At 45.3% G+C, this 27,655-nt stretch overlaps 1 protein-coding gene across 1 annotated transcript; it reads right to left on the bottom strand.

The window, feature by feature from the left end:
* Positions 1 to 69: 69 nt before the first annotated feature.
* Positions 70 to 27,354, bottom strand: RRAGC (Ras related GTP binding C). Its single transcript, XM_044286983.1, has 7 exons — positions 26,906 to 27,354; positions 15,629 to 15,832; positions 13,074 to 13,273; positions 9,778 to 9,892; positions 8,530 to 8,672; positions 5,161 to 5,309; positions 70 to 3,318 (listed from the first exon to the last, which is right to left on the bottom strand). The coding sequence occupies exons 1-7, from the start codon at positions 27,089 to 27,091 to the stop codon at positions 3,167 to 3,169; spliced, it is 1,149 nt and encodes a 382-aa protein (XP_044142918.1). The 5' UTR covers positions 27,092 to 27,354; the 3' UTR covers positions 70 to 3,166.
* Positions 27,355 to 27,655: the final 301 nt, after the last annotated feature.

The following is a 27,655-nucleotide window of genomic DNA, read 5'->3' as shown; positions in this document are numbered from 1 at the left end:
CAAACTCAGAAAATTGACTCTTAGCTGAACTGGATGCATCAATTTAAACATTAATAAAAAAAACATATAGCCAAAAACTTTTCAGATTTTATTTACTTCTTTAACATCAATTTACAGATCATGATTTGAAAAAAAATATATATGATAGTGTCCCTTTAAGTGAGCACTTAACCTCTAAAGAGGGCCAAATGTCCAGAGTGGTAGAAATACAAGGCAATGTGAATACCTGACGTCTTCAAAAGAGAGACCGCTTTCTGTAGTCGCCCTCGCCCCATTTAAAGGGATATAAGCTGGATGGGATCCGGGAGCAGGAAACGGTGCCGTGAGTAAATATCTTTATTGAGAACCCTTGTTATACATCATTCATTGAAAGGAAATATAAATATAGAAGCTTTTTTTTCCCCCACATTTTTCCATTGACTTTCATCCTGGTCCATATTAAAATTCACCAAAATCACTGATCATTTGCAGAACACTCTAATCGGCCACACGGAGGATCATATTCAAACGAGTTACATCATGAGGGCCTTTGGTACAGCAAGAGGTGCAACATTATGGACTAAGCACCAGCCTAGAGTACAGCAGTGGATTGAAGAAAGCGGAGAAGAAAAGCACCGCGCCAAAAGTCTGTACGGTGGAAATGATCTGCTTCGTGATTAGTGGAAAAGTAGTGTTACAGGAGGGGGGGGGGGGGTTAATCTTTACTACAAGGGTACAGGCGTGTGCTTAAACATTTACACCATATACAAAACAGAAGTCATCAATCAGTGCATACAGGACAGTCTACTAGTGCTCCAATACCTCCTCCGCTCTGCAATCCATAATGGTGGACCCCATCAGCAGTTTGCCCTACTGGTTTATTCCTCCATCTAAAATAGTTTAAAAAAAAAAACTGAATAAAATTTTATTTTGACATGAGGAATGACATCGCGTGACTGCTGCCAAGAGGTTTTTCCCCTCCCATGCTGACTTGCGTCTGACCTGTGGCCCTCCAGCTGTTGTAAAACTACAACTCCCACAATGGCCTGCTGTAGGCTGTTCGGGCATGCTCGGAGTTGTAGTTTTGCAACAGCTGGAGGGCTGCAGGCTTGTGTTGGACAACTTCCCTAGCAGCCAGCCTGCAGCCCTCCAGCTGTTACAAAACTACAACTCCGAGCATGCCCGAACAGCCTACAGCAGGGCATTGTGGGAATTGCAGTTTTACAACAGCTGGAGGGCCGCAGATTGAGCATCCTTTTAAAAAGAGGACCTGTCACCACCTCAGACACCCCTGTTTTCCCCTCAGGACACTTTCACACAGTCAGGATTTGCAAGCCAAAAGCAGGAGTGGAACCTACAGAAAAAGAAAAAAAAAAGTATACAGGAAAGATGTGTGGCTCTGCGGACTAGACCCAGAGGCCTCCTGGTCTGGTCTTGGCTTACAAATACTAATGAACAATACTGACCATGTGCAAGTATTCTAGAGCATCTTTTCTTTGAACCCTGTGTTGTAGCATCCCTCTGTTATTACTCCTAGAAATGTATGAGTAAACCACTGGGTGTGTCCCTACACTTAGACACTGTCCAGTCCATGCTCAAAATATAAGGGCTCATTCCGAGAAACGCAAGGGCTCAGTGCCCACATTGCGAACTGCAAATGGTGGCTCCACAACATACGGGCACTTGCCAATGTTCACTCTGTGCTGCGGATGCAAACACATTGACTGAAAGTGGTCCGCAATCCGCAAGATATGGTAAAAGAGAGGACAAGTTCTGTCTTTTCCGGAGCAGAGGCAGGGATTGGAAGCCCACGGTAAAACTCTGAAGTGTTTCTGTGGGCTTTCGGGTCTGTACATGTCCTATCATTGGCCGTATTTTTCGGATCACGGACTCCTTCCAGTCAATGGGTCTGCACCGCAATATAGGATTCACACGGCAGAACGCAATGTGGGCACGGAGCCCGAAGCCTGTGTAGGGACACACGTCTTTGATAGAAACACCTAGTTGATAATGTATCTACATATTTTTATGAGAAACAGCACAAGGCAGAGTTCTAATAAAATATGCTAAAGAAATGTTATTTTTTGAAAAATACAAGGATTTACTAACGCAGACGTGGGAAGAACCGATGGGTCCCCTTTAAATGGTGCCGCCAGACAGCTCCAACCAGTCTGTCGTACATTATTCAGGTGGCACTGGGCTGAAGGTGGGGTGGGGGGGGGTCAGTACCCAAGCCACATTTATGCGTCTCAAGTGGGAGAACAGGACCCAAACGCCTTCATGTAGTTGAAGAATCAGTGCGGTTAGTAGCAGCTCTCGACCATATCATCCGCTTGCACCCTATGTAATCACAGAAAGCTACACTCCCTAGTAAGAAGGAAATGGTCACACTCAGGACCAATATGGCACCCCCTGCTAACTGTGCAGTTTATTTCACAACAAACCTCAAAACCAATAAAATAAAACACATTTCAGATACAGGCACAAGCCCCAAAAAGGCATTTGGAATTAAGCTGAAGAACTGCGAGTATGAAGATGATCTGATCCTGGGTAGAGAGGCGTGCGCTTGACTAAGAGCAATACAGTGAAGAACGACTGAAATCTATTCCCAGGGATTATTTCCAAGAGTCTGTAAGAAGCCAAAGGAGCTGCTCCTAGCACAAAGGTCCTTCTTATGTAGGATGTGCACATCCCCGGGCATAAGGAATCACTTGATGCCAGTCTCTGTCCGAGCAGAAGTGCGCCCCCTTCTGGAATGTTTTCAGGTCTGGAGGTTGTATTTTGTGAACAAAAACAACCCCTCGAAAGTATGGATTTTTGTGATCCCAAGTTTGACAGTAATGGCAAAAGATTAGCAATGCAGTCAGCATTTATTTAAAAAAAAAAAAAAAAAAAAAAAAAAAAAACACACAGGTAAGATGACATGCGGCTTTTTACATGCATACACTGCTTCTGAGATTTACCAGAGGAAAACAAATCCAAACCAAAATGATCCATTTCAAAAGTGGAATCGTGGCAGGAACGCAAACAGGTCACTATGAGCAGACACTTAAAGGGAGGAGATCCACAAGGTTTCTTCTGTCTGTAGTACCCTGTATTTCTTGCACTGGCCTCCCCTCCAATGACACACTCCATGTGGCGGGCAGTGCACCTGGGCTACTGGTGGCAACGTCCACAAGGTTTTACTCTAGACGGCGTTAGCGGGTGTGCCATTGTGAGTCACTGCGTTGAGATTCGGACTGCTGGCTTGATGGCTGAAGGTCCGGTGGGTGGAAGCCCCCACCTCAAACACCTCATGGATGGCTTTTCGAAAGCAGTGAAAATTGTAGTCTATTAATCCTGCAAAAGAAACCAGGATCAATTTCATCGATTTCCTAAACGTTAAAGAAAAACGATCACTGCTTTATTCCAGAAACAGCATGGATCGTGCCTGGTATTGCAGATCCTTTCCTCTGCAGTGAACGGGAATGAGCTGCAATACCGCTTACTACCTGTGGATGGATGTGGTGCAGTTTGTGGAAAAATAAGGCAGCTATCTTTTTCTAAGTATAATAAATGTACAATCTTATTTCCCTACTGAAATTTTTCTCCCACCAAAGAACGTACCTTTACAATTCCTGCTAGAATTTATCTTTACAATCATCTCTGTATCTTTCTTACCTGCCCCCGATGCAATAGACAGTTTCCTATGCAGATCCCATACAGTTAAAACTTTGGAAGGTGATGTGGCTAAGGCTACTTTCACACTCGCGTTGGGTGCGGATCAGTCATGGATCTGCAGACGGATCCGTTCAGATAATACAACCGTCTGCATCCGTTCAGAACGGATCCGTCTCGAACATCATTGAAAGTCAATGGAGGACGGATCAGTTTTCTATTGTGTCAGTGAAAACAGATTCGTCCCCATTGACTTACATTGTGTGTCAGAAAGGATCCGTTTGGCTCAGTTTCGCCAGACGGACACCAAAATGCTGCAGGCATCATTTTAGGGTCCTCCTCCAAAGCGGAATAGAGACGGATCGGAGGCAAACTGATGCATTCTGAGGGGATCCTTTTCCATTCAGAATGCATTAGGGTAAAACTGATCCTCTTTGGACCGCTTGTGAGAGCCCTGAACGGATCTCGCTAACGGAAAGCCAAAACGCGTGTGAAAGTAGCCTAACTTCTACTAATATGTTATAAGCAGAGGTCACACTAAATATTTTTCAGCAGGGTAAAAATACAATTAAAATTTTTAATTTTTAAAACAGCTACATGCTGATGGCTCAGTGTGAAAAGTAAAACCTGTAATGGTTCTGAGAACTTCGTCCAACGCGGACCGCAACGCACAGGCCGTCTGAATCCCGTACTGTAGCGCAGACCCATTCACTTGGGTCCACGATCTTCAATATATGGCAAAAGAGAGGACATGTCCTAACTTTTGCAGTGTGGAGGCATGGACCAAAAAGCCCACGGAAGAGCTTCAGAGTGCTTCCGATCAGTGCCTCTGCAACACATCTTGAGGATTGCGGACCCATTCAAGCAAATTGGTCCACATCCACGATTCACACGGCTGGTTCCAGTATATTGCGAACTGGCATTTGAGGTCCGCAATATGGGCACTGGCGTGTGAATGGACCCTTATACACTGAAATAGGCAGACAGATGCCATAACATGCATCACAGCCTGGAGAGGTGTTATTGAGGCCTCTGCTTCCACGATTAAGATTTATTTCCTTTTTCAGCTGTAATTTTCTGGAATCCAAAAGGTAAAATAACGTTCTAAAGGTACAATGCTCACTCCAAAATGAATTCTCAACAACGTATTCTTATATTTAAAGGGGTTGTTTCATCTGGGACTTTGATGGCATATCAGTAGTGAGACCCGCTTCCATCTCTAAAAATGGCCCCTAAAAGTCAATGAGAGCGCACTGCGCATGGGTGGCGCGCGCTGCATTCACTTCTACGGGAGTTCTGAAAATAGCCGAAGGAGACAGTGCTCAGCTATTTTCAGAAGTCTCATAGAAATGGTGCACGGCTGCTCTCCGCTCACTTCTATAGGTGGGACCCGCACCTATCTGACATTCTAGCGATATGCCACCAAAGTCTTAGATGAGACCACCTCTACAAGATCTACAGCCAGTCAGCAAGTTTGTTAGGTTTAGCTGTGCCTGGATTTTTACAGTACGGCCATATGCTTACCTTTCCTCTCAAAGCTTTCTTCCCTAAGAATACAAACAAGCGACAGAAACTTTGTGACTTCTTTTAAGTAGAGAACGGTCGTGTTGTTGAGCTTGATAATGGCCATGGACTCCTTGTCATACGCTGTCCCATTACACTCAGCATGCAAACTGTGCAAAGAAAAAGGTCTACATGACACAAGTAGTAAACTGAAGCAATCTTAGGAACATAATAAGGGCGGCTGTGGATGGGAAGATGTCCCTCTGACCCATGACAAGACATCTGCCTGTCTGCAGAAATCAACACCACAGGGATCATCCCAAGATACTCTATATCCATCACATTGTCAGACACACGCCATGTGCAACAACTCCAGAAAGCAGGCCCGCTGAATAAAGGGAGATGTGCGGCCTTTCTGTAGGACTGGAGAAGTTTACTAAAGGGGAATGGAGAGACTAAGCTGGAAATAATTCTGCTGGGGTGCAAATTCGGGGTCAAGTCTTCTCATTTACATATTCTGCATACACCATAAAGTAACTTTCTAATATTTGTATTTTGGCTCCTCTATCGGGATAAGCATTCAGCTCCCAAGTTGCAGTGCATTTGCTGTATTTTGTTTGGTTGCTTTAAATGTGCATTTAAAAAAAAAAATAATAATATTTAAAATGATGACCTACCTTCAGGATAGATAGGACATTAATGTCAAATCGGTGGAGGACCGAGCTGCCCCATTGATGGGAATGGGACAGCATAGTTGTAATTACACCTGTTTGTGATTGCAGTTGCAACGGCGAGCAGGTAAACATAGAAGAAAAGGCAGCGCTCATATGTGCGCTGTGTTCTCTTCAAACAACTGATGGCAGGGGTGTCGGGAGTCAGACCCACACCGATCCGATACCGACGACCCATCTTGAGGCTAGGTCATCAATATAAAAAAGCGGCAGTGGTTAGCTAGACAAAGGCACAAAGCTGGTCCGTACCAGTATAAAAAAAAAAAAAAAAAAAAAGGTACTATTATATTTATATGTATACATATTACTATTTTGTACAATGATCACACTGCAGCACACATCAGGGCTCCAGATGGTGACTAAAATGGTCGCCAACGCGACTCAGAATTTACAAATGGCGACAAGACTTTGCAGTTGAATACAGCGGCGGGGCACAGGAGCTGATAGTTCTCTGCCCTGCCACCAATGTTCTTCACAGCAGCACAGTGGAGAAGGAGTTTATCCCTCCCCCTGTACTGCTGCCGCCAATAGGAAGAGAAACGGGAGGAGGAGCGGAGGGGCTGTGTCCACTGCGCCACCAATGAAGATAACTGACCTGTTAATACAAATACAGGAGGCGGGTGCCGGAATCAAATAGCCGGCACCCGACCTCTATGACAGCGAGCTGATCGCAGGTCCCCGTCATAGAGGTCGGGTGCCAGCTATTTGATTCCGGCACCCGCCTCCTGTATTTGTACAGAGCAGTTATCTTCATTGGTGGCACAGTGGACACAGCCCCTTCCTCTTCCCCCCCCCCCCCAACACCCCAGTATAATAAACATTGGTGGCGCAGTGCAACCCCCCCCCCCCCCCCCCTTTCCCCACAGTATAATAAACATTGGTGACGGAGTGTGCGCCCCCCCCCCCCCCCATAATAAACATTGGTGACGCAGTGCGCGCCGCCCCAGTATAATAAACATTGGTGGCGCAGTGCCAATGAGGGTTAAAAAATAAAATAAAAAATTTACTCACCTCCTCCAATTGATCCCGCAGCTGCCGGTATCCTGTTCTTTCTTCAGGACCTGTGTTGATGTCGCTGAGCTCATCACATGGTCCATTACCATGGTGATGGATCATGTGATGAGTACAGTGATGTCACCACAGGTCCTTTGACAGGTCCTGAAGAAAGAACAGGATACCGGCAGCTACGCGATCAATTGGAGGAGGCGAGTTCATTTTTATTTATTTTTTAACCCTCAATTGACCTTCTACAAAGCATTCTGTATTAAAGGATGCTATTATTTTCCCTTATAACCATGTTATAAGGGAAAATAACACAGTGAATAGACTTTAATCCTAGCAACCTTGACATGTGTGAAAATCGCACCGCATGCGCACTTGCTTGCGATTTTCACGCAGGCCCATCAACTTTTATGGGGCCTGCGTTGCGTGAAAAACACACAACAAAGAGCATGCTGCGATTTTCATGCAACGCACAAGTGAAGCGTGAAAATCACCGCTCATGTGCACAGCCCCATAGAAGTGAAGGGGTCCGGATTTAGTGCGGGTGCAATGTGTTCACCTCACACATTGCACCTGCGCAGAAATCTCGCCCATGTGCAAGGGGCCTAAGGGCGAATAGGAAAAGGGTTCCAGCCCCTAAGGGGGCTAATAGTAAGTAAAAACACAAACACTAAGACTACTTTCACACTTGCGGCAGTGTGATTCGGCGGATCCATCTCACAAATGCATTGCAAGAACGAATCCATCTCTCCGCTTGTCATGCAGACAGACGGATCCGTCTTGTATCTTTTTACACATTTTTACCGGAATGCGCATGCGCAGACCAGAAGGACGGATCCGGAATTCCGGTATTTTGAATGCCAGATCCGGCACTAATACATTCCTATGGGGAAAAATGCTGCATCCGGCATTCAGGCAAGTCTTCAGTTTTTTTCGCCGGAGATAATACTGTAGCATGCTGCGGTTTTCTCTTTTGCCTGATCAGTCAAAACGACTGAACTGAAGACATCCTGATGCAATCCTGAACGGATTACTCTCCATTCAGAATGCATGGGGATATACCTGATCAGTTCTTTTCCGGTATAGAGCCCCTGTGACGGAACTCTATGCCAGAAAAGAAAACGCTAGTGTGAAAGTAACCTAAAATATTAAGTTTAAATCCCCCCTTTCCCAATTTTACATATAAAATATATAAACAATAAATAAACAAACATATTACATAGTGCTGCGTCCGAAAAGTCCAAACTATTAAAAAATATCTCCTATGTGGTGAGCAGAAATAAATAAAAAACATGTGATTCGCCATTTTTTTATCACCTTTTCACCCAAAAAATAATATATAGGATAGGACTGTTCTATTATGGGCCTAACGTTTCATAAAATGCAAAATGCACGCGGCTTTTTTTGGTATTTATTTTTTATTTTTGCCTGGTATTGAGTATCACAATACTTTTTTATGGTGACGAAGGCGAATCAAAATTTTGGTATCGAAACAACCCCACGCCGATCTGATCAGCGTAGCGTTGTCACAATACCAAAATTTTGATTCGGCTTCGATTTGGCGACTAAAATTTTTTATTTGGCTCCTAAATTTTTCCGTTCAGGAGCCAATGGCTACTGGGTATTTTTTTTTGTCTGGAGAACTGCACATGCTTACCTGTATATACAAGATACATCTATTACAACGTCTATCATATCACAGCACAGCTCATAGGACTGCATGTCTACAGGAGAACTGTCGGTTGCAACATAGATCTTGCTGACCACGTCAAATAAGAAAGCCTTTTCAATGCCAGAGTTCTGAAAGACATAAGGAAAATCAGATCAGCGTAGTATTATCCAGTATAGGTTCCTTCATCTGACAAGGGTCGGCTGAACAGAATTTCTGGTTGGCAAATAACCAACAACTGCAGCTCGTGAAGAGGGTTTCTTCCATCCTTCCCAGACTTCTGATTGACACATCGGCCAGGTTATGCAGCAATATCTCCCCTGCTCCAGTATCACATTTCAAGGAATCTGTGAATGTAGAAATCTGCCAACCCGTGATATATCCAGGCTGATTTGACACTTGCAACCCTCCCCTTTCTTTATATTATCCAAAATGGAGAGCTGCTGCAATGACCATCGGGAAAGGACTGCCCAACCCAAACACTACCTTCAGGGGTCATGCACACAACCGTGACCATGGTTCCTCTGAACCAAACTGACTGTATCATAAGTGTTTTAGGATGGCGTCAGTTCATATCCGATTACGTATCTCTTGAAGCAGACATACACACCGTGTTTCCCAGGCCGTGGAGGCCTTACATAAATGCAGGGATTGTAGCAGTATTTAAGATATGAACACTGGCATAGCAGACAAGGGTCATTCAGGTTTACTCAGGCGTGAGTCTTAAGATCTATTACAGAGCTGCCAGACATCACATGATCTGCTGATGTCTCATGTCTGGAGACGTGCATTCCGTGCCCACAAAAAAATAGAACGTGTCCTATTATTGTTCGCATTAGACAAGGATAAGACTGTCTATATGGGACCGACTCTTCCCTTCTGCAAAACACGGATTGCACACAGCCGTGGTATCTTTTTTGTGCAGATCTGCAATTTGTGGTCTGCAAAACACCCAAAGGTTGTGTGCATGAGCCCCCATGAAATTAAAAGGGGTGTTCCCTGCTGCGGTCTATGGTCTTTGCCATAAATGCGGTTTGCTGAAGCGAGACAACCCCTTTAAGCCACACCAGCAGATCAGGAAACAATAAAGATGCATCGATTCTAGGATAGGGCATCTCCTGAGGCACTTAGAGGTTACACCGTCTTTAATATTTTATTAAATGGGTTTATAATAACTACTTCCTGCACATCCGCAATACCACATATGTGCAGCACGAGAAAACACCATATACTTACAGATATAAAAATGTTTAGCAGGTTTTCTAGCGTCGGCAACTGTGGAATCAGTTTCTGCACAACTTTACTGAACGCTTCAAATATTGAGTGGTCATAAATACTTGTCAGGTAGAAGCTGCAAGAAAAGGGAAATATGGGTTCACAGCACAATCACAGATGATCAAGAAGCGGATCCATGATGCGACAGGACCTGCCGGCAGTCGCCGTAATGTCACACAAGGCCAGCAGAATAGCTATGCGGAAAAAGCAAATCTTATTGGGTAGGGCAGGGAAGCCCAACCTGCGGCCCTCCAGCTGTTATAGAACTACAACTCCCAGTATTCTTGGAAAGCCTACAGCTATTAGGGCATGCTGGGAATTGTAGTTTTGCAACAGCTGGAGGGCCGCAGGTTGCGCATCCCTGGCGTAGGGCGTATGTTTACCCTGAAATCATTACACACACACACACACACACACACACACACACACATCCATAAGATGACATTTTTGAGGGGCGTGCCAACAAGAAAATTAAAGGGGGAATTTAGCAAGTCAACAGCACCATTTCTGTGGCATAAATAAATGGGCAAATTACTAGACACGTCATATTTTTGTAATAACTTGCGACTCTTCTCGCCTCTCGACCATTTTTTTAATTGGCAGTGAAAAGTGGGAAGGGTTTAGAGAGTGGGGGCCAGCAAGTTTCCAACAAATGATTCAAGTTTTAAGCCAGAAAATGGTGCAAATCTATGCCTGCTGAACGGTCTAGGTGTATGCCTATATAATAATATGTACTCGCGCACACTTCAGTTTAAGTATAAATGCCGGCTTTAATAAAGCTGTCCCAAGGTATTTGTACATCTTTTCAAAATGATTCCATCAGGGGCAGCCGTCAGCGTGCACCATAAGGTCGGCTTCTCTCAAGGCCAGCCGCACTTTCACCTGGAAACACGCCAGCCATTCACGTACAGGCATGTCAATGAATTATACAGACCGCGAGGATTGTGCACAGAGAAGCCATCGACCTTGTAACAGCAGTTCTCTTAGAAAGCCCTAAAGGGGGTTTCCAGTACTTTGATATTGATGGCCTATCCTCAGGATAAGCCATACTATCAGGAGTCTGACAAAGCATCCTCCACACTGCAGTAACCATCTCTGCCCACTATACAATGGACGGAGTATTTCCAGTGCCAGGGCTACTGCCAAAAGGCTGATCCGGTATTGATGGCATATCCTTAGGAAAAGAGGTCAATGTAGCAGTTGTTGGCCATGCCTATAATAGGGTAGTAAAAAGCAACTAACATTTAAAGGGGTTTTTGCAATTTATTTATTAATTTCTTTCTAAAGTAAGGAAGCCATTAAAAGGCTTATGCTACTTTCACACTGGCGTTTCAGGGTCTGCCTGCGAGATTCGTTTCAGGGCTCTCACAAGCGGCCCAAAACGGATCAGTTCAGCCTCAATGCATTCGGAATGGAAAAGGATCAGTTTGCCTCTGTTCAGCCTCCATTCCTCTCAGGATGCGGACACCAAAACACTGCTTGCAGCCAAACGGATCCGTCCTGACTTACAATGTAAGTCAATGGGGATGGATCTGTTTTCACTGACACAATACGGTGCAATTGAAAATGGATCTGCCTCCCATTGACTTTTAGTGTAAGTCAAAACGGATCAGTTTGCATTATCATGAACAAAAAAAACATGGTAATGCAAACAGATCTGTTCTGAACGGATACAATCATTTGCATTATAGGTGCGGATCCATCTGTGCAGATACCAGATGGATCCGCACCTAACGTAGGTGTGAAAGTAGCCCTAAACTTACTCCCCAAGCTCTCTCCATTTATTAGAGCTGCTCTGTCCTACCAGCATTTGTTTTCCTGGCTGCAGTAGGGACGTACCTGTATACCAGCGAATTCAGTTCAAAATACTAAAATACATACAAGGCCGTCCACAACCAGTCCCCTCCCTACATCTCTGAGCTACTTTCCCGATACACCCCCACACGCACTCTCCGATCCTCACAAGACCTCATTCTCTCCTCTTATCGCCTCTTCCCACCATCGCCTCCAAGATTTCTCCCGTGCATCCCCCATACTCTGGAACTCGCTGCCCCAACATATCAGACTCTCACCTACAGTGGAATCCTTCACAAAAGAAACCTGAAAACCCACCTCTTCAGACAAGCCTACAACCAGTTACCCTGCTGCCTCTATACCGCCATGACCAACCTCACCCGCACCTACTGTGTCCTTCTCCCATACCATGTAGATTGTAAGCCTCGCGGGCAGGGCCCTCTCTCCTTCTGTACCAGGTTGTAACTCATCTTGCTCATGCTTATTGCAATTGTCTATTATGTATGTGCACCCCTTATAGTACAGCGCTATGGAATGAATGGTGCAATAATAATAATAATAATAATAATAATAATACCACAATCACTGGCTTCAGCAGTCTTGTGCAGTATAAAGCCTCATTCACACGTCAGTGTTTTGGTCAGTGATTGTGAGCCAAAACCAGGATTGGCACCTCCACAGACATGAGGTATAAGGGAAAGATCTGCACCTGTTCTGTGTTTAGAGCCGGACCTGGTTCTGGCTCAAAATCACTGATGGAAATCACTGACCAAACAAAACACTGATGTGTGAATGAGGCTTAATACTGAGTGATTGACTGCAGTGGTCATGTGCAGTATACGGCACGTCACCGCTGCAGCCAAAACATGACATCACAGCTCAAGTGAAAGAAGGCAGAGGAGGTAAGCAGTTGGGGGTGTTTCCCTGCACAGACCTACGCTATCCAATCAGTGCTGCCATTGTCAGACTGTGCAGCTACACCCCCCCAACTGGTTACCGCCCCTCTGTACCCTTACTGCAGACTGCTAGCAATACAATCATAACTTCTAGTAGAAATAATACAGGAATGGGACAACATACAGACATAAGAACAGATGCTCCAGAATTGTTATTACATGGGGAATTCATGAAGCTATTAAACCAGGCATGTCAGGAGTGGTGACAGGTCCTCTTTAAGCCTACAGTGTATGGAGGTCGTCTGACTGTCCTCGGAATCCTGGTGCCATGGAGAACCAGAATTGGACATGTTGGATTTAAACATATCTGAACTTTTGCTCTGAAAGAGATATGAGGTTCAAGAGATATCTGGCAACTTAGATGTCAGGCCAAGTTATAGAATGTGTATGACCATGTAAACTCAATCCCAATTAACAAAAACAAAATAAAGTGGCCCACTCTTATGCCTCCACTGTACATTGCTGGGTTTTGGCGACATGAGGGGCAGTAAACCCCCACTAGCTCACCTTAAATGAAGCTTTTCCAGTCCAACATCGGCCAGGTCATCATTGGCTCTCTGGTGAATATCCCTCTGGGTTTCTATCTTATGGTCATCTGACAAACCATCTACTTTGTGAATGAAAACTTCAAAATTCATGTCAGGATTTGCTTTATAGGCCTTGGAGACTGTGACATGGAGTCGTGCTAGGGCTTCCATGTAATCATCCTGTCAGGAAACAGTAATATATAGTGAGCATTGCATCTAGAGCATACAGTATCAGGCCGCAGGCACACGACCATGTCTGTATTTAAGATATCTTCTGTGTCCTTTCTGCATTTTACTCTTTCCCCATCACTAGAAATGGCTATTCTCGTCCACAACGCTGGACCAGAATAGGACCTGTTCTATAACTTGCAGAAGGGACATACAGCACATGGATAACATCCATGTGTGTTTTTTTTTGGATGCATTCATATCTATGGGTCCACCCATGTACAATCGACAAAAAAATGAGGATCGAACATGGATGCAAAATACGGTCGAGTGCATGAGGATACTTCCAACACTCTACCCTTAGGGCTCTTTCACACGAGCGGATGCCATGCGTGGAATCTGACGCGTGAAAGACAGCCAAGCCCCACACTGGACAGCAGAGACATGGAGCATTAACATGATTGATAATGCTCTGTGCCCCTCTGATCTTTTTACTACAAAATCACGGTGACAACTTTATCTCACTGTGATTTTGTAGTAAATAGATCAGAGTCTCTGCTGTCCGGAACGGGGCTTGGCTGTCTTACACGCAGCGGACTCCACGCACGGCATCCGCTTGTGTGAAAGAGCCCTTAACAAGTATAACGTGCGTAAACCCTTATTTGACATATGCTACATTCAGGTCTCCGTGGTGGCACATATGCGGTCTTCTCTATGGTGTACATGTACAGCACTGTGGGTAAATAACCTTCCGCTCGTTATGCATTTGTACGTGGTGCACAAAAGTTTTAGGGTACCGCAACATGTGTCGCAGAAAAGTTACACGGCACAAAAATACGTGAGACTTGTCTGCAACTTGCCGTCACACAACCATTTTAGAACTGTGAAAACACAGGCAAGTCGCAGGTCACGTGCGATTCCCATTAAAGTCAACGGAGTATGCCTTGCAACACAAAATACAACATATCTGGATTTCTTGCAACTGTCACGTAGACACCATTGACAATCACGCAACAAAAAGTCCCCATGTAGCCGAAGCAGCTCCAGGAATTAATTACTTTTAAAGGGTCACCGTAATTTTATTAAACTTTTCATATACCATAGCAACATATTAAAAGTTTAGATGGGTGGGGCTCCGAGTGCTGAGACCCGCACTGATCTGGAAAACGAGGGGAGAGAAGCGCTCGCTTAGCTGCTTTCGCTCCTTGCTGTACGAGATGGAAGTGAGATGGGCCCATAGAGTTTCTATTGAATCCATCTCGCTTCCTGTCCCGCAGTGAGGAGGATCGTGACCACCACCTAAACTTTTAATATGTCCCTTTGAAATCTCAAAAGTTTCATAAGGAAAACCACAAACATTGCACCACTTTTACAAACCTCAATGATGGTTGCAGTAAGCCCTAAACACGGTGTGGCTTTCTGCCGCACTGCACGAAATGACATTCAATATACATTGCAATTCAACATTCAGCTGGAAATTGGTGACTGAACTTAAAGGGTTACAACCAGCGGCAGTTCCAAGAGGTCAGACCTCTGCTGACCGGACACTGACTGCTACGACATATGCAGTATTACAAGGAGCCTATACAAATGAATGGCTGGGACAATTCTGCTGGAGCCATTCTCAAAGGTAAGCAGTCACATCCTTTAGGGTACATTCACACAACCATATTTTTGGCTGCGTATACGTTCCGCAATTTTGCGGAACAGGTGAGGACCCATTCAATTCAATGGGGCCGCAAAAGATGCGGACAGCACACAATGTGCTGTCCGCATCCGTAGATCCGTTCCGCGGCCCCGCAAAAAAGATAGAGCATGTCCTATTCTTAATAGGCATTTCTATCATGGGGCCGCCTACATTCACACGGCCGGTATCCGTGTTTTGCGGATCCGCAAAACACATACGGTCATGTGAATGTACCCTTACACTGTCCTCACGTGCTCATATGAGGTGGTTGCAGACTACTTACAGCATGCACCCAAGTAGTTACGAGCGGTCAGAGGCTTATTAAAAAAATCCTCTCTGCCCACCCACCCACTGATTGACCGCTTTCTCCTGGGGAGAAAACCATGAACGAAAGTGGCACTCATCAGCAAGTAGTCGAGGAGAGAGGGAACTTATGACTAAACTGGATTCTTCTCTTACCAACCAGGGACTCTTCTCGGATGCAAGCGGTAAGTACTCTATCACAGCTAGGGCAGCATAAAGGATAGGACAGGTCCCCTTTAATTACCTGCTCTCCACTAACAGAGCAGCCTGCAATCTTCCCATATGACCCCCATATTGTCTAAAAGGGCGTGTGAATATGTTGTTCAAACAAGAAAGCTACCATTAGAAAATGCACTATACGCGGTGTAGACAATCACCTGGGCATCAATCACATAAATTAATGCTCCCGTCCCTCTGAATATCATTTCATAGTCAAACGTCGGATCAAAGAAATCTACTTGTCCTGGAAAGTCCCAGATTTGAAAATTGACAAAAGAACTATTTGAAATGTCATCCTTGTAGATCTTGTTGGTGCTTTCCAAGAATAAGGTTTCATTAGGAGACATCTTGTGGAACACCACCTGCCAAACAGAGGAAAAAAGAAACAGTCACACAGGTGATACTAACCGTTTAAGGTAAATACATACATGGGCTCCATTTATTAAAATGGGACGTCTGGCCACTTTGGTCCCGACTAGAGATGAGCGAATCGATAAATCTCCTCAAGCAGAGGTCTGCACCTATGGCGGGTTGTCCCCACAGATAAGAGCCAACAATCCCGTGCCAGCGGCACATGAAAAGTGACTGCAGCACAGGAACAGGCAGAGGCTAGATCCCATGGCTGCTGCAGCCTGAGGGGCTTAAACGGTACATTGCTGCTGTGAGTTTTTTTTTTTTTTATGTACAGGGGCTCAGGTCCGAACCAGAGGGGTTGTCAAGACAGCCCCTTTAAAAGACAGCTTTAAAAGGATCCTTGTGATGTCCATCACTGTAGGATACAGAACCTGAGCCTTTGGAAGAGGCTTCTCCATCAGGCAGGTTAACAAATGAATGACTGAGGGTACTTTCACGCTAGCGTTAAAGTTTTCCGGTATTGAGTTGCGTCCTAGGGGCTCAATACCAGAAAATAAATGCTTCAGTTTTGTCCTAATGCATTCTGAATGGAAAGCAATCCGTTCAGTACGCATCAGGATGTCTTCCGTTCCGTCCCTTTTATGGTATTTGGCCGTAGAAAATACCGCAGCATGCTGCAGTATTTTCTCCGGTCAAAACTCCGGAACACTTGCCAGAATGCCGGATCCGGTACCAAGTGTTCCTGGAAAAAACGGATTCAGTTTCCCTGTCTGAACAGCCCTTTAAAAATGGGAAAAATAAATAAATACCGGATCCGTTTTTACGGATGACACCGGAGAGACTGATCTGGTATTTCAATGCATTTGTCAAACTGCCTGCCGGATTCCTCTAACGCTAGTGTGAAAGTACCCTGAGAGAAGAGCGCAACCAATACATCACACATGGGGTGATACATCATCAGGATAAGGCCTCTTGCACACAACTGTATGTATTTTGAAGACTGCAAAAAAGAGATCCGCAAAAAATACGGATGACATTCGTGAGCATTCCGTATTTTACGGAACCGCTGGCCCCTAATATAACAGTCCTATCCTTGTCCGTAATGCGGACAGTAATAGGACATGTTCTATTTTTTGGCAGAAGGGAAACACCGACAGACGGAAACGAAATGCACACAGTAACTTCTGTTTTTTTTGCGGACCCATTGAAGTGAATGGATCCGCATACGGTCTGCAAAAAAATAAAATAAAAAAATGGAACGGACACTGAAAGAAAATACATTTGTGTGCAAAAGGCCTAAGCGAAAGCAATAAACCTGAGGCTCCTGGTACAGTGTTTCCACCACAAAATCACCCTCTAGAACATCAATGGGAAGGAACACTTGGAAATAAGAAGCAGCATGCTATATCTTGGGTCGGAATCTGCACCGAATCTCACACTGAAATGAATGGGGAGCATGAAAAACAGTTCTGGATGACTCCATGTGCTTTTTGGTGCCGTTACCACTCCCAAATTAGGATACTTTTTCTTAATATGCCTTTGGTGCAATGAGGGTGTCACCACTGCTCTTGTTGCACACAAGATCCACCCCTTTCTGTGGCCAGCCCCTCCTTCACTTTGCCACCGTCCGGCCCTGTCAATCAAAGCAGCCAGGTGCTAGCAACAGAAATGAATGGAGCTTCGGTGCAACAAGAGCAATGGTGACGCCTTCATTGCATCAAAGGCCTAATTTGCATATTAAGAACAAGTATCAACTCTGGAACGGAGCCTCAGATCAACAAAAGTCAGGTGACCCACAGCTACGCGTCTGTACAAACCATTGGATAGGGAAGTCAGCGCTGACCGCGGCATAGAAGGGGTTAATCCGCCGGCATCGGCTTTTACAGCCGGGCCCCTGCCGCCATGACATACTATTACGTCATGCATCATGTCCACCATACTGTGATCTGGTCCACAGAAGTGCTTACACGTGTGCTTTATTGTATGTCTATATAAATTCATTCTGGATTGGTTTCTGGTTACATGTCGCTGTTGTGCTGCCTTTTAGAAACATATTACAAAAAACACATTTTTATTTTCTTTTTACAGGTGAAACATGTTAAATCAATTGGGGAGATTTATCAATGTTTTTATACCATAACAGTGGCATAAAAGTAGCAGCTTATGGAGCGTGCCATATTCTGGGACTGTTTGAATAGTCTCATCCACTTGATCGCGCAGCCGTTATAGTCTTCTTTCTTCAGGACCTGCAAAAGGACCTGCGCTGACATCATCGCAGGTCCTTTTGCAAGAAGACGATAACGGCTGCGCGATCAAGTGGATGAGGCAAGTCATATTTTTTTTAACCCTCAATGGTCATTTCACTTAGCATTCTGTATTAAAGAATGCTATTATTTCCATTATAACCATGTTATAATGGAAAATAATAAAGTAAATGGACTTTAATGGGGTCCCGGGGCTTATCCCTATTTATTCACATCATCTCCTTAGCAACCATCAGTTGCAGATGCAATGCGATTTTCACGCAGTCCCATTCATTTCTATGGGGTCTGCGTTGCGTAAAAAAAACGCAGAATATAGAGCATGCTGCGATTTTCACACAATGCACAAGTGATGCGTGAAAAACATCGCTCATGTACACAGACTCATTGAAATGAATGGGTCAGGATTCAGTGCGGGTGCAATGCATTCACCTCACAGATTTTCACACGGGTGGAAAACTCGCCCGTGTGAAAGGGGCCTTGGAGGTACGGAATGTATTAGAGGACGCTGACATGATGCCTTATAGCGAAGAAGGACCGGTACTCACTTCCTTGATAAGGAGAGATGCTTATTCAAGGCATAGTCCCATCATCAGCGACTAGTTTCGGCTCAAGCCTGAGCCTTTTTTCAAACCCCATTGGAGGATGCACATGTGAAGGCATCAAGGATTTATGGAACTGTCCAAAAGAAAAAGCACCCATCTACACTGCCCATAGCAACCAATCACAGCGCAGCTTTCACTCTGCATTCCACTCTTGACAACTGAAAGCCACACTGTGATTGGTTGCTATGGGCAAAAAAGACAATTCTTATTTTAGACGGTTTCATAAATCTGCCCCAACATCTGTGGTGTCTTGGACAAAAGGGTTTTACATTATTCTCTATCCAGCCAGAAGTATTTTCAGTTAAGGCACATTATACCAGCAATGACTGGTGTCCCTGGACTGCCTCCTTTATGCATTTTAGGAAGCTACCCATTTTTGGACTGTCCAGTAGAGCTGATGATACATATTAGTTCCTCTGGTGGGGTCTTCCTTTGGCCCCATGCACACGACTGTATCCGTTTTATTTCCCACTAGTGTATAAGGTGATGCTTCTTTATTTTGGGTTCTGCGGAGGGGTACACAGACAGCCTTCGGTATATCTCGTACATTATGGAACCAGTCCTGATGCTTTTTTATAATAAAAAAAAAAAAAAAAAAAAAAAAAGGAACGGATGAGGGGATGGATCTCCCATGCAGAGCAGCCAACAGCCACCTTGACAGAACTACAGGCCCAGGTTGTAAGAGCTGGGAATAACATACCACAGGAGGATACCCAGCATCTGTATGAGCGTGACCATGTCACAGCTAGGGGCGAAGCCACACAGTAATAATGTGACACTGCCTCAACTTATACCCTGCTGCAGAACCCAAAATATAGGAAATGTGATCATTGACCAAGCACTAGTTTATATTTTGTCATTCTCAACTAAACAGCATTAAAGGGAACGTGCCGCCAATATAAGTAACGCTACCGTGCTGTTGTGTACTCTTACAACTTGTAAACATGGCTTAAAACATACCTTTGGTACTCTTTTGCGCATTTGCCATTTCCAGAAAACGATGCTTGTTCTACATGCAAAACAGGCACAAGGGGGTCATTTATCAAACTGGTGTAAAGTAGAGCTGGCTTAGGCTGCTTTCACACTAGCGTTCGCTGGTCCGTTCGTGAGCTCCGTTTGAAGGAGCTCACGAGCGGACCCGAACGCAGCCGTCCAGCCCTGATGCAGTCTGAATGGAGCGGATCCGCTCAGACTGCATCAGTCTGGCGGCGTTCAGCCTCCGCTCCGCTCGCCTCCGCACGGACAGGCGGACAGCTGAACGCTGCTTGCAGCGTTCGGGTGTCCGCCTGGCCGTGCGGAGGCGTGCGGATCCGTTCAGACTTACAATGTAAGTCAATGGGAACGGATCCGCTTGAAGATGTCACCATATGGCTCAATCTTCAAGCGGATCCGTCCCCCATTGACTTTACATTGAAAGTCTGAACGGATCCGCGCAGGCTACTTGCGCACTTGCGAATTTTTTTAAAGTTATTAATGCAGACGGATCCGTACTGAACGGAGCCTCCGTCTGCATTAATATGAGCGGATCCGTTCAGAACGGATCCGCCCGAACGCTAGTGTGAAAGTAGCCTAAGGTGCCCACAGCAACCAGATTCCACCTTCCATTTTCCAAAGGAGGTGGAATCTGTTTGGTTGCTATGGGCAGCTAAGCCAGCTCTACTTTACACCAGTTTGATAAATGACCCCAAAAGTGCCCAGCAGGACGTCTCCAAACTTAAAAACATTCCCAGCCCACCTATTCAGAGAACCCGGTGGTATATCTAGAACTGTCTAGACTGCACAGCAAATTTTTGAACAAAACCACGTTTGCGTACTTATATACGCCAAATATCGGTGACACATTCCCTTTGTACCAATAGCTGTTCACAGGAGGAGTAAAAAAGAAAGATATAAGTGTATAAATGACAGGTTTTACTGAATCTTTTCCCTGAAAACTATGCTCAGCTCCTCCTGCTCTATAACACGGCGCTTTCATATTGCATTGCATGGCGACAGGTTCTCCTTAAAATTTCCAAGTTCTTTTTTCATTTTCCGATCGTGAAATTACAGGCTAGGTCTGCAAAACTAGAATGGTCTACACACACACAAATGACAGCAACTAAACCTCATGAAAACAGATTCCACAGATTTTCTAGATGTGGAAAATCTCCAGCGTTTACCCCATGCGTGGACGTATCCTAGAGCTTCTATCCTATCCAGCACCTGCTGAGGATGGGCACTTACTGGTGTACCTGGCAAGGGAGACGGCTACCAGCTATGAATCATTCATGCAGGGGGGAATCTGCACCAGAACAGCATTTCTGTGGATTTAACCCTGAATATACTGTAATATACGAGCCCCTTCTGGGTAGGACGCACACACTGCTGGCAGAACCAGAGGTGGTTTCCATTCCACATTTCAAGACCTCTGCATAAAGAGAAATGATCAAATGTAGATCAAAGAACGTACTGAAACCTAAAGAGGAAATAGCATATAAGGCATGATACTTCTGCAAATGCCCCCACCACTCTTTCCACCACAGCCATATTCAAATATAACGGGGGTATGCTATGCCACCACATAATAAAACCTCCCCAACTAATGCCCAGTATATGCCAAGCCTTCAGACAATGTAACTTCTCCTACAGGTGGACACCATCCTGCTAGCTGCAGTAACCAAACACGGCCACTAGTGGATGGAGACATGTAGTGCCAGTGCCGGGGGTCAGACCCCCACCAGTCTAATAGTGGAGCTATCCTGAGGATAGGTCATCTATAAGTAATGCATGCAGTACTTTTAGTCCAGCTGCCGTGCCGCCGATACTCCACCCCCACCCCAATTAGAGTCAATGGGGACAGAGCGGCAGTCCGGGGGCACACGAACTAGCGGCAGGATGGATCCGACAGGCTGTTCACCCACCGGAACAGCCTGTCGGAGTCCCCTGCTGCTAATGTGAATGTACCCTAAAAAAAAAAAAAATATGTCTCGAAAAGGGGCATGGCTACGAATATCTTAACGTAGGCTGCATTTATTTTAAAGAGGAACTCCATTTTTTGGCACAAACCCCTAGTGTGGATGTCCACTGGCCACATGGGGGCATAAAAGAGCCTACTGAGTTGTGCCAAAATTCTTATGCCATTGTAATAACTTTATGAGACAGTCAATATGGTGAAAATCATGATACACTGGAATAGGGATCGACCGATTAACCGAAGTACCGATATTATCGGCCGATATTCAGGATTTTGTACATTATCGGTATCAGCATCTAACCTTGCCGATATACCAATAATGCGTATAAAGCGAATACTAGTGAGCGCTTCCATTATGGAAGCGTGCACTAGTATGCATCGGGTGCCGGGAGCGGGGAAGAAGCGCAGCAAGTGCTTCTGATACTCACCCTCCCTGGTAGTCTTTGATGGGGCCCGCGCTGTACTGTCCTGACCCCGTACAGCGTCAGGACGTAGTGCGAGGAGAACACAGGGGAGCGAGACGCCGGACCCGGAGATGAAGAGGAGCCGCAGCGCAGGAGAAGTCAGGAGTTTTTTATTTTATTCATCTGAAGTCTGATAGGGGTTAATAATGGTCTGATCTGAGGTCTGATAGGGGTTAATAAAGTCAGTGAGGAGGGGGGGGGGAATGGTGTGGAAATTGGCATTTGGCACTAGTATAAATGTAAATTATAAATTACCTACCAACTAAGGGCTTTATTCAGTTATAACATACTAGTGCCAAATGCAAATTTCCACAACATCAGTGACTACCAACTAATATATTATGAGATATAAAATATTGGTATAAATTATCAGCTATCGGCCTGACAGTTCAGATTATCGGTATCTGCTCTATAAAAAAAAATATCTACAGTACAGACCAAAAGTTTGGACACACCTTCTCATTCAAAGAGTTTTCTTTATTTTCATGACTATGAAAATTGTAGATTCACACTGAAGGCCTCAAAACTGAATTAACACATGTGGAATTATATACATAACAAAAAAGTGTGAAACAACTGAAAATATGTCATATTCTAGGTTCTTCAAAGTAGCCACCTTTTGCTTTGATTACTGCTTTGCACACTCTTGGCATTCTCTTGATGAGCTTCAAGAGGTAGTCACCTGAAATGGTTTTCACTTCACAGGTGTGCCCTGTCAGGTTTAATAAGTGGGAATTCTTGCCTTATAAATGGGGTTGGGACCATCAGTTGCCTTGTGGAGAAGTCAGGTGGATACACAGCTGATAGTCCTACTGAATAGACTGTTAGAATTTGTATTATGGCAAGAAAAAAGCAGCTAAGTAAAGAAAAACGAGTGGCCATCATTACTTTAAGAAATGAAGGTCAGTCAGTCCGAAAAATGGAGAAAACTTTGAAAGTGTCCCCAAGTGCAGTCACAAAAACCATCAAGCGCTACAAAGAAACTGGCTCACATACGGACCGCCCCAGGAAAGGAAGACCAAGAGTCACCTCTGCTGCGGAGTATAAGTTCATCCGAGTCACCAGCCTCAGAAATCGCAGGTTAACAGCAGCTCAGATTAGAGACCAGGTCAGTGCCACACAGAGTTCTAGCAGCAGACACATCTCTAGAACAACTGTTAAGAGGAGACTGTGTGAATCAGGCCTTCGTGGTAGAATATCTGCTAGGAAACCACTGCTAAGGACAGGCAACAAGCAGAAGAGACTTGTTTGGGCTAAAGAACACAATGAATGGACATTAGACCAGTGGAAATCTGTGCTTTGGTCTGATGAGTCCAAATTTGAGATCTTTGGTTCCAACCACCGAGTCTTTGTGCGATGCAGAAAAGGTGAACGGATGGACTCTACATGCCTGGTTCCCACCGTGAAGCATGGAGGAGGAGGTGTGATGGTGTGAGGGTGCTTTGCTGGTGACACTGTTGGGGAGTTATTCAAAATTGAAGGCATACTGAACCAGCATGGTTACCACAGCATCTTGCAGCGGCATGCTATTCCATCCGGTTTGCGTTTAGTTGGACCATCATTTATTTGTCAACAGGACAATGACCCCAAACACACCTCCAGGCTGTGTAAGGGCTATTTGACCATGAAGGAGAGTGATGGGGTGCTGCGCCAGATGACCTGGCCTCCACAGTCACCGGACCTGAACCCAATCAAGATGGTTTGGGGTGAGCTGGACCGCAGAATGAAGGCAAAAGGGCCAACAAGTGCTAAGCATCTCTGGGAACTCCTTCAAGACTGTTGGAAGACCATTTCAGGTGACTACCTCTTGAAGCTCATCAAGAGAATGCCAAGAGTGTGCAAAGCAGTAATCAAAGCAAAAGGTGGCGACTTTGAATAACCTAGAATATGACATATTTTCAGTTGTTTCACACTTTTTTGTTATGTATATAATTCCACATGTGTTAATTCAGTTTTGATGCCTTCAGTGTGAATCTACAATTTTTACAGTCATGAAAATAAAGAAAACTCTTTGAATGAGAAGGTGTGTCCAAACTTTTGGTCTGTACTGTATATATTACAGGGGATTTCGTACTTTATGTGTTTATCTTTCTTGGGGGGGGCAGTTCCTTTCTGCTGCAGCTCTCTCCCTATCACAGCTCAAGGGTGTGTGTGTGTGTGCGCGCTTTCTGCTGCAGCTCTCTCCCTGTAACTACCACAGAAGACACTTGAAGTGCATGCCACCAGCTCAGTGAGATGGACAAAGAAATAAGGAATAGGACAAACAGCAGGTGGCGCTATAGATATATTTTATTGCATAACTCAGTGGCTATACTACATTTTTAATTACATGAAATTACAAAAGTATTCAGATCTAAGTGCTGGTTTGAAACGTTAAATATTTTTCATGGCACGACCTCTTTAAGGCTCTGTTCACATGAGGTTTATATACACATGACATGCATTAACTATAGGTTTTTTTTTAGCATCCGTTTAACATGTACTTTTCCTGCTGGACTCTGCAGGATGGGACAGTGTAATGTACTTTGTTTTTGCATCCTTTTTTATTGCTGTATATATTAAACACGGGACAAAAACGTGATTTAAACAAAGCCTAAGGGCTATATAATATCAAAAATGTCACCGCTTTTCAGAAATACTTTAAGAGGGGTTGTCCTAGTGTTTAATCCTCAGGATTGGTCATTATTTGATCGGTGAGGGTCCAACTCCCCGTACCCCTACAGATCAGCTGTTTAAAGAGGCTCACCACAGCACCATCCGTTGTATAGTGGCTGTGCTTGGTACTGCAGCTCAGGTCCAGTCACTTAAATTGGACTGAGCTGCCTCTAGGTCACACATGAACATGACGTCACTGGCCTAGGAACAGACTAAGTGAGTAGGACAGAGCCGTCCCATAGAAGCGAATGTGGACACCATAGCTGTAATTCAAGTTGTGTCAGCGAGCAGATGAACAATGAAGAGAATACAGCGCTCATGTCAGCAGGGGTGCCGGAAGACCCAACCCTTATAACCCCGAGCGGTGGGGAGCTGTAGACACCTATGGGACCCTCTCGGACCTCCGGATGCGCTGGTTTCATAAATGGGCTCAGGCAATGTGTTTTTGCCATGATTTCTTAGTGTTTGGGCCTCTGAAAGGAAATAACATTTCCATTTATCAACTGCAAGCGGGAAACCAGCGGGGAACGGATCCACTGAGTATGTTAGTAATCTGCAGAACCCGGCAGTATACAAGATCATATACCATGAACTGGAAACACCTCCGATCCTAAAGTTATCGAGATGCTGGACCCGACTACACCTCTGACTTGGGCTTTGTTCACACTTCAGCTACAATTCCCTTTTCCGCTCTGTCAGGGAATATCCGAGCGCTGGATCCATCCTATGACGGACCCCGTTAACTTCGGAACGAGACAGTCAGTTTTCTGTCATTTCAAAGGAAAGAATAGAAAACCAGGCCTCCAACAGGAATGTGAACGGGGCCAAATAACAAAACTAAGATCCTTCTTAAAGGGCTTGTCCACTCCTTTACAAGTGATGGCCTAACCTCAGGATTGGGCGCCACTATTTAAGGCTACTAGCATTTTTACTGGATCCAGCAGGGTTCAGCAAAAACGCTTCCGTTACTGATAATACAACCGTCTGCATCCGTTATGAACGGATCCGGTTGTATTTTCAAATCCATTGCGAAGACGGATCAGTCATGAGCTCTATTGAAAGTCAATGGAGGACAGATCTGTTTTCTATTGCGGCAGAGAAAACGGATTCATCCCCATTGACTTGCATTGTGGGTAATGACGGATCCGTCTTGCTCGGTATCGCAGGACAGAAAGAAAATCTCAGCATGTTACGGTTTGCTCTCCGGTATGAGAACGGGATGCATTTTGGAGCACTCCGCTCTGTTCAATTTTGTCTCCATTGACAATGAATAGGGACAAAACGGAAGCGTTTTTTTCTGGTATTGATCCCCTATGATGGATCTTAATACCGGAAAACATTAACGCGAGTGTGAAAGTAGCCTTACTGGCAGGGGCCCAATCAGCTGGTCTGCAGTAGCAGGGTGTGGGCCCCAAGCCAATTAGATGAAGTGAAGGTCTAGCCTGTGGAGTGCAATGAGGAAGTCTTCAGGAGGATGCAGACATGTGCCACTGGCTCTTCAAGGGTGGCTCAAGGAAAGTGGCCAACCTTTTCCAGACATTGGGTGAATTCCTTAGGCACAATCCCTTCTACTAGATCGGTGGGTATAATCGCACTTATTTTAGGAGATCCGATAGTCGTGGCCAGATCTTCCATGGAAAGCATTGTATATGTTTACAGTGGATATACACCGCACAAATGTCGGGCCGATCCGCAATGAGCGTTACTAGGAATGCCCATTCCCGATAATAGCCCTGTGCCGCCGCCGATTCACGGGGTGACGATGTTTCGTGCAGCAGGTCACTCTGTGTGAACCGTCCTCTGCTGCCCACAAACAATGACTCTGTAGGAGGACCGGTGGTGGCAGTAGAGGTACATGACCAGCTGGTAATTATCGGGATTATGCTGATAATTGCTGGATCGGTCGGCTGGTGTAAGCTCTCCTGTCCATGCACATTGGGATCAGCTCTACAGAACTTAGAACATAGCACATACAGATCTACCTGTTAAATGCCATAGCTATATACAGATGCCACAGACTGACAGCTCTGATATCACCGTCACCATGCCAACCCCTTACCCCAAATAAGATACAGCTTCTGTTCTGCCTACCAAGCCATGCTGGGAGTAGTAGTTTCACTACCAGGGGGCCCTAGAGCCTCACCTTCTGGATGGAGGACTTGCCGCTGCGCCTCATACCCATCAGCAGGATGCGGGGCTTGCTGTCTGACGCCGTGGAAGTCTCGTCCATTTCGGACTCATCAGCCCCATAGCCGAAGTCCTTGGGGAAGGAGTCGGCAACCCCGTAGCTGCCGGACAGCGGCTCCTCCACGGAGTACTGAATAGACATGGTGTGTACTTATAGACTGCTCACAGAAGCCGCCGGCGCGGGGTTCCGGTCACCATAATCCAGCCAGCACGGTCACGTGACACAGCGGTCCGGTAGCCCGGTCTCAGCTGACCTGCTCCACCTAGCGGCGAGCGATGCGATCAGCACCCGCGAGTCCGCTCCCCGTCGCCCGGGATTGTTGTGATCGCACCGGGAGACAATCACACCGCTCTCTCTTTCCTTTTCCTGGAGCTACCAAACCCTCGGAGCCGTGCACACCCAGCTTCCTGCGTAGCGCCTCCTCATTGGTCACTGGCTCGGGGACTGCGGCTCTCTGATTGGTTGCGACGTCTAGTCATTCACTAAAGTCCCTCAGCAAAGTAGGTTGTGTCGGGATCATGTGGCTGGCAATCACCTGACCGCGGACAGGGGTGTCACACGTGACCTTTACCCTGATGCTGGAAGTGCCGGATAAGCAGTCTATATTGTGCCAGAAAGAAAATGCTTCAAAATGCACTTTTTATATCAATTTATGCGGATCTATAAGTGTTCTCATGTTCTAGACTTTGCACCTCATAGTAGTAG

Source organism: Bufo gargarizans, chromosome 3 (assembly GCF_014858855.1).
Source record: "Bufo gargarizans isolate SCDJY-AF-19 chromosome 3, ASM1485885v1, whole genome shotgun sequence".
Classification (NCBI taxonomy): Eukaryota; Metazoa; Chordata; class Amphibia; order Anura; family Bufonidae; genus Bufo; species Bufo gargarizans.
This window is presented reverse-complemented; position numbering and strand designations above follow the sequence as displayed.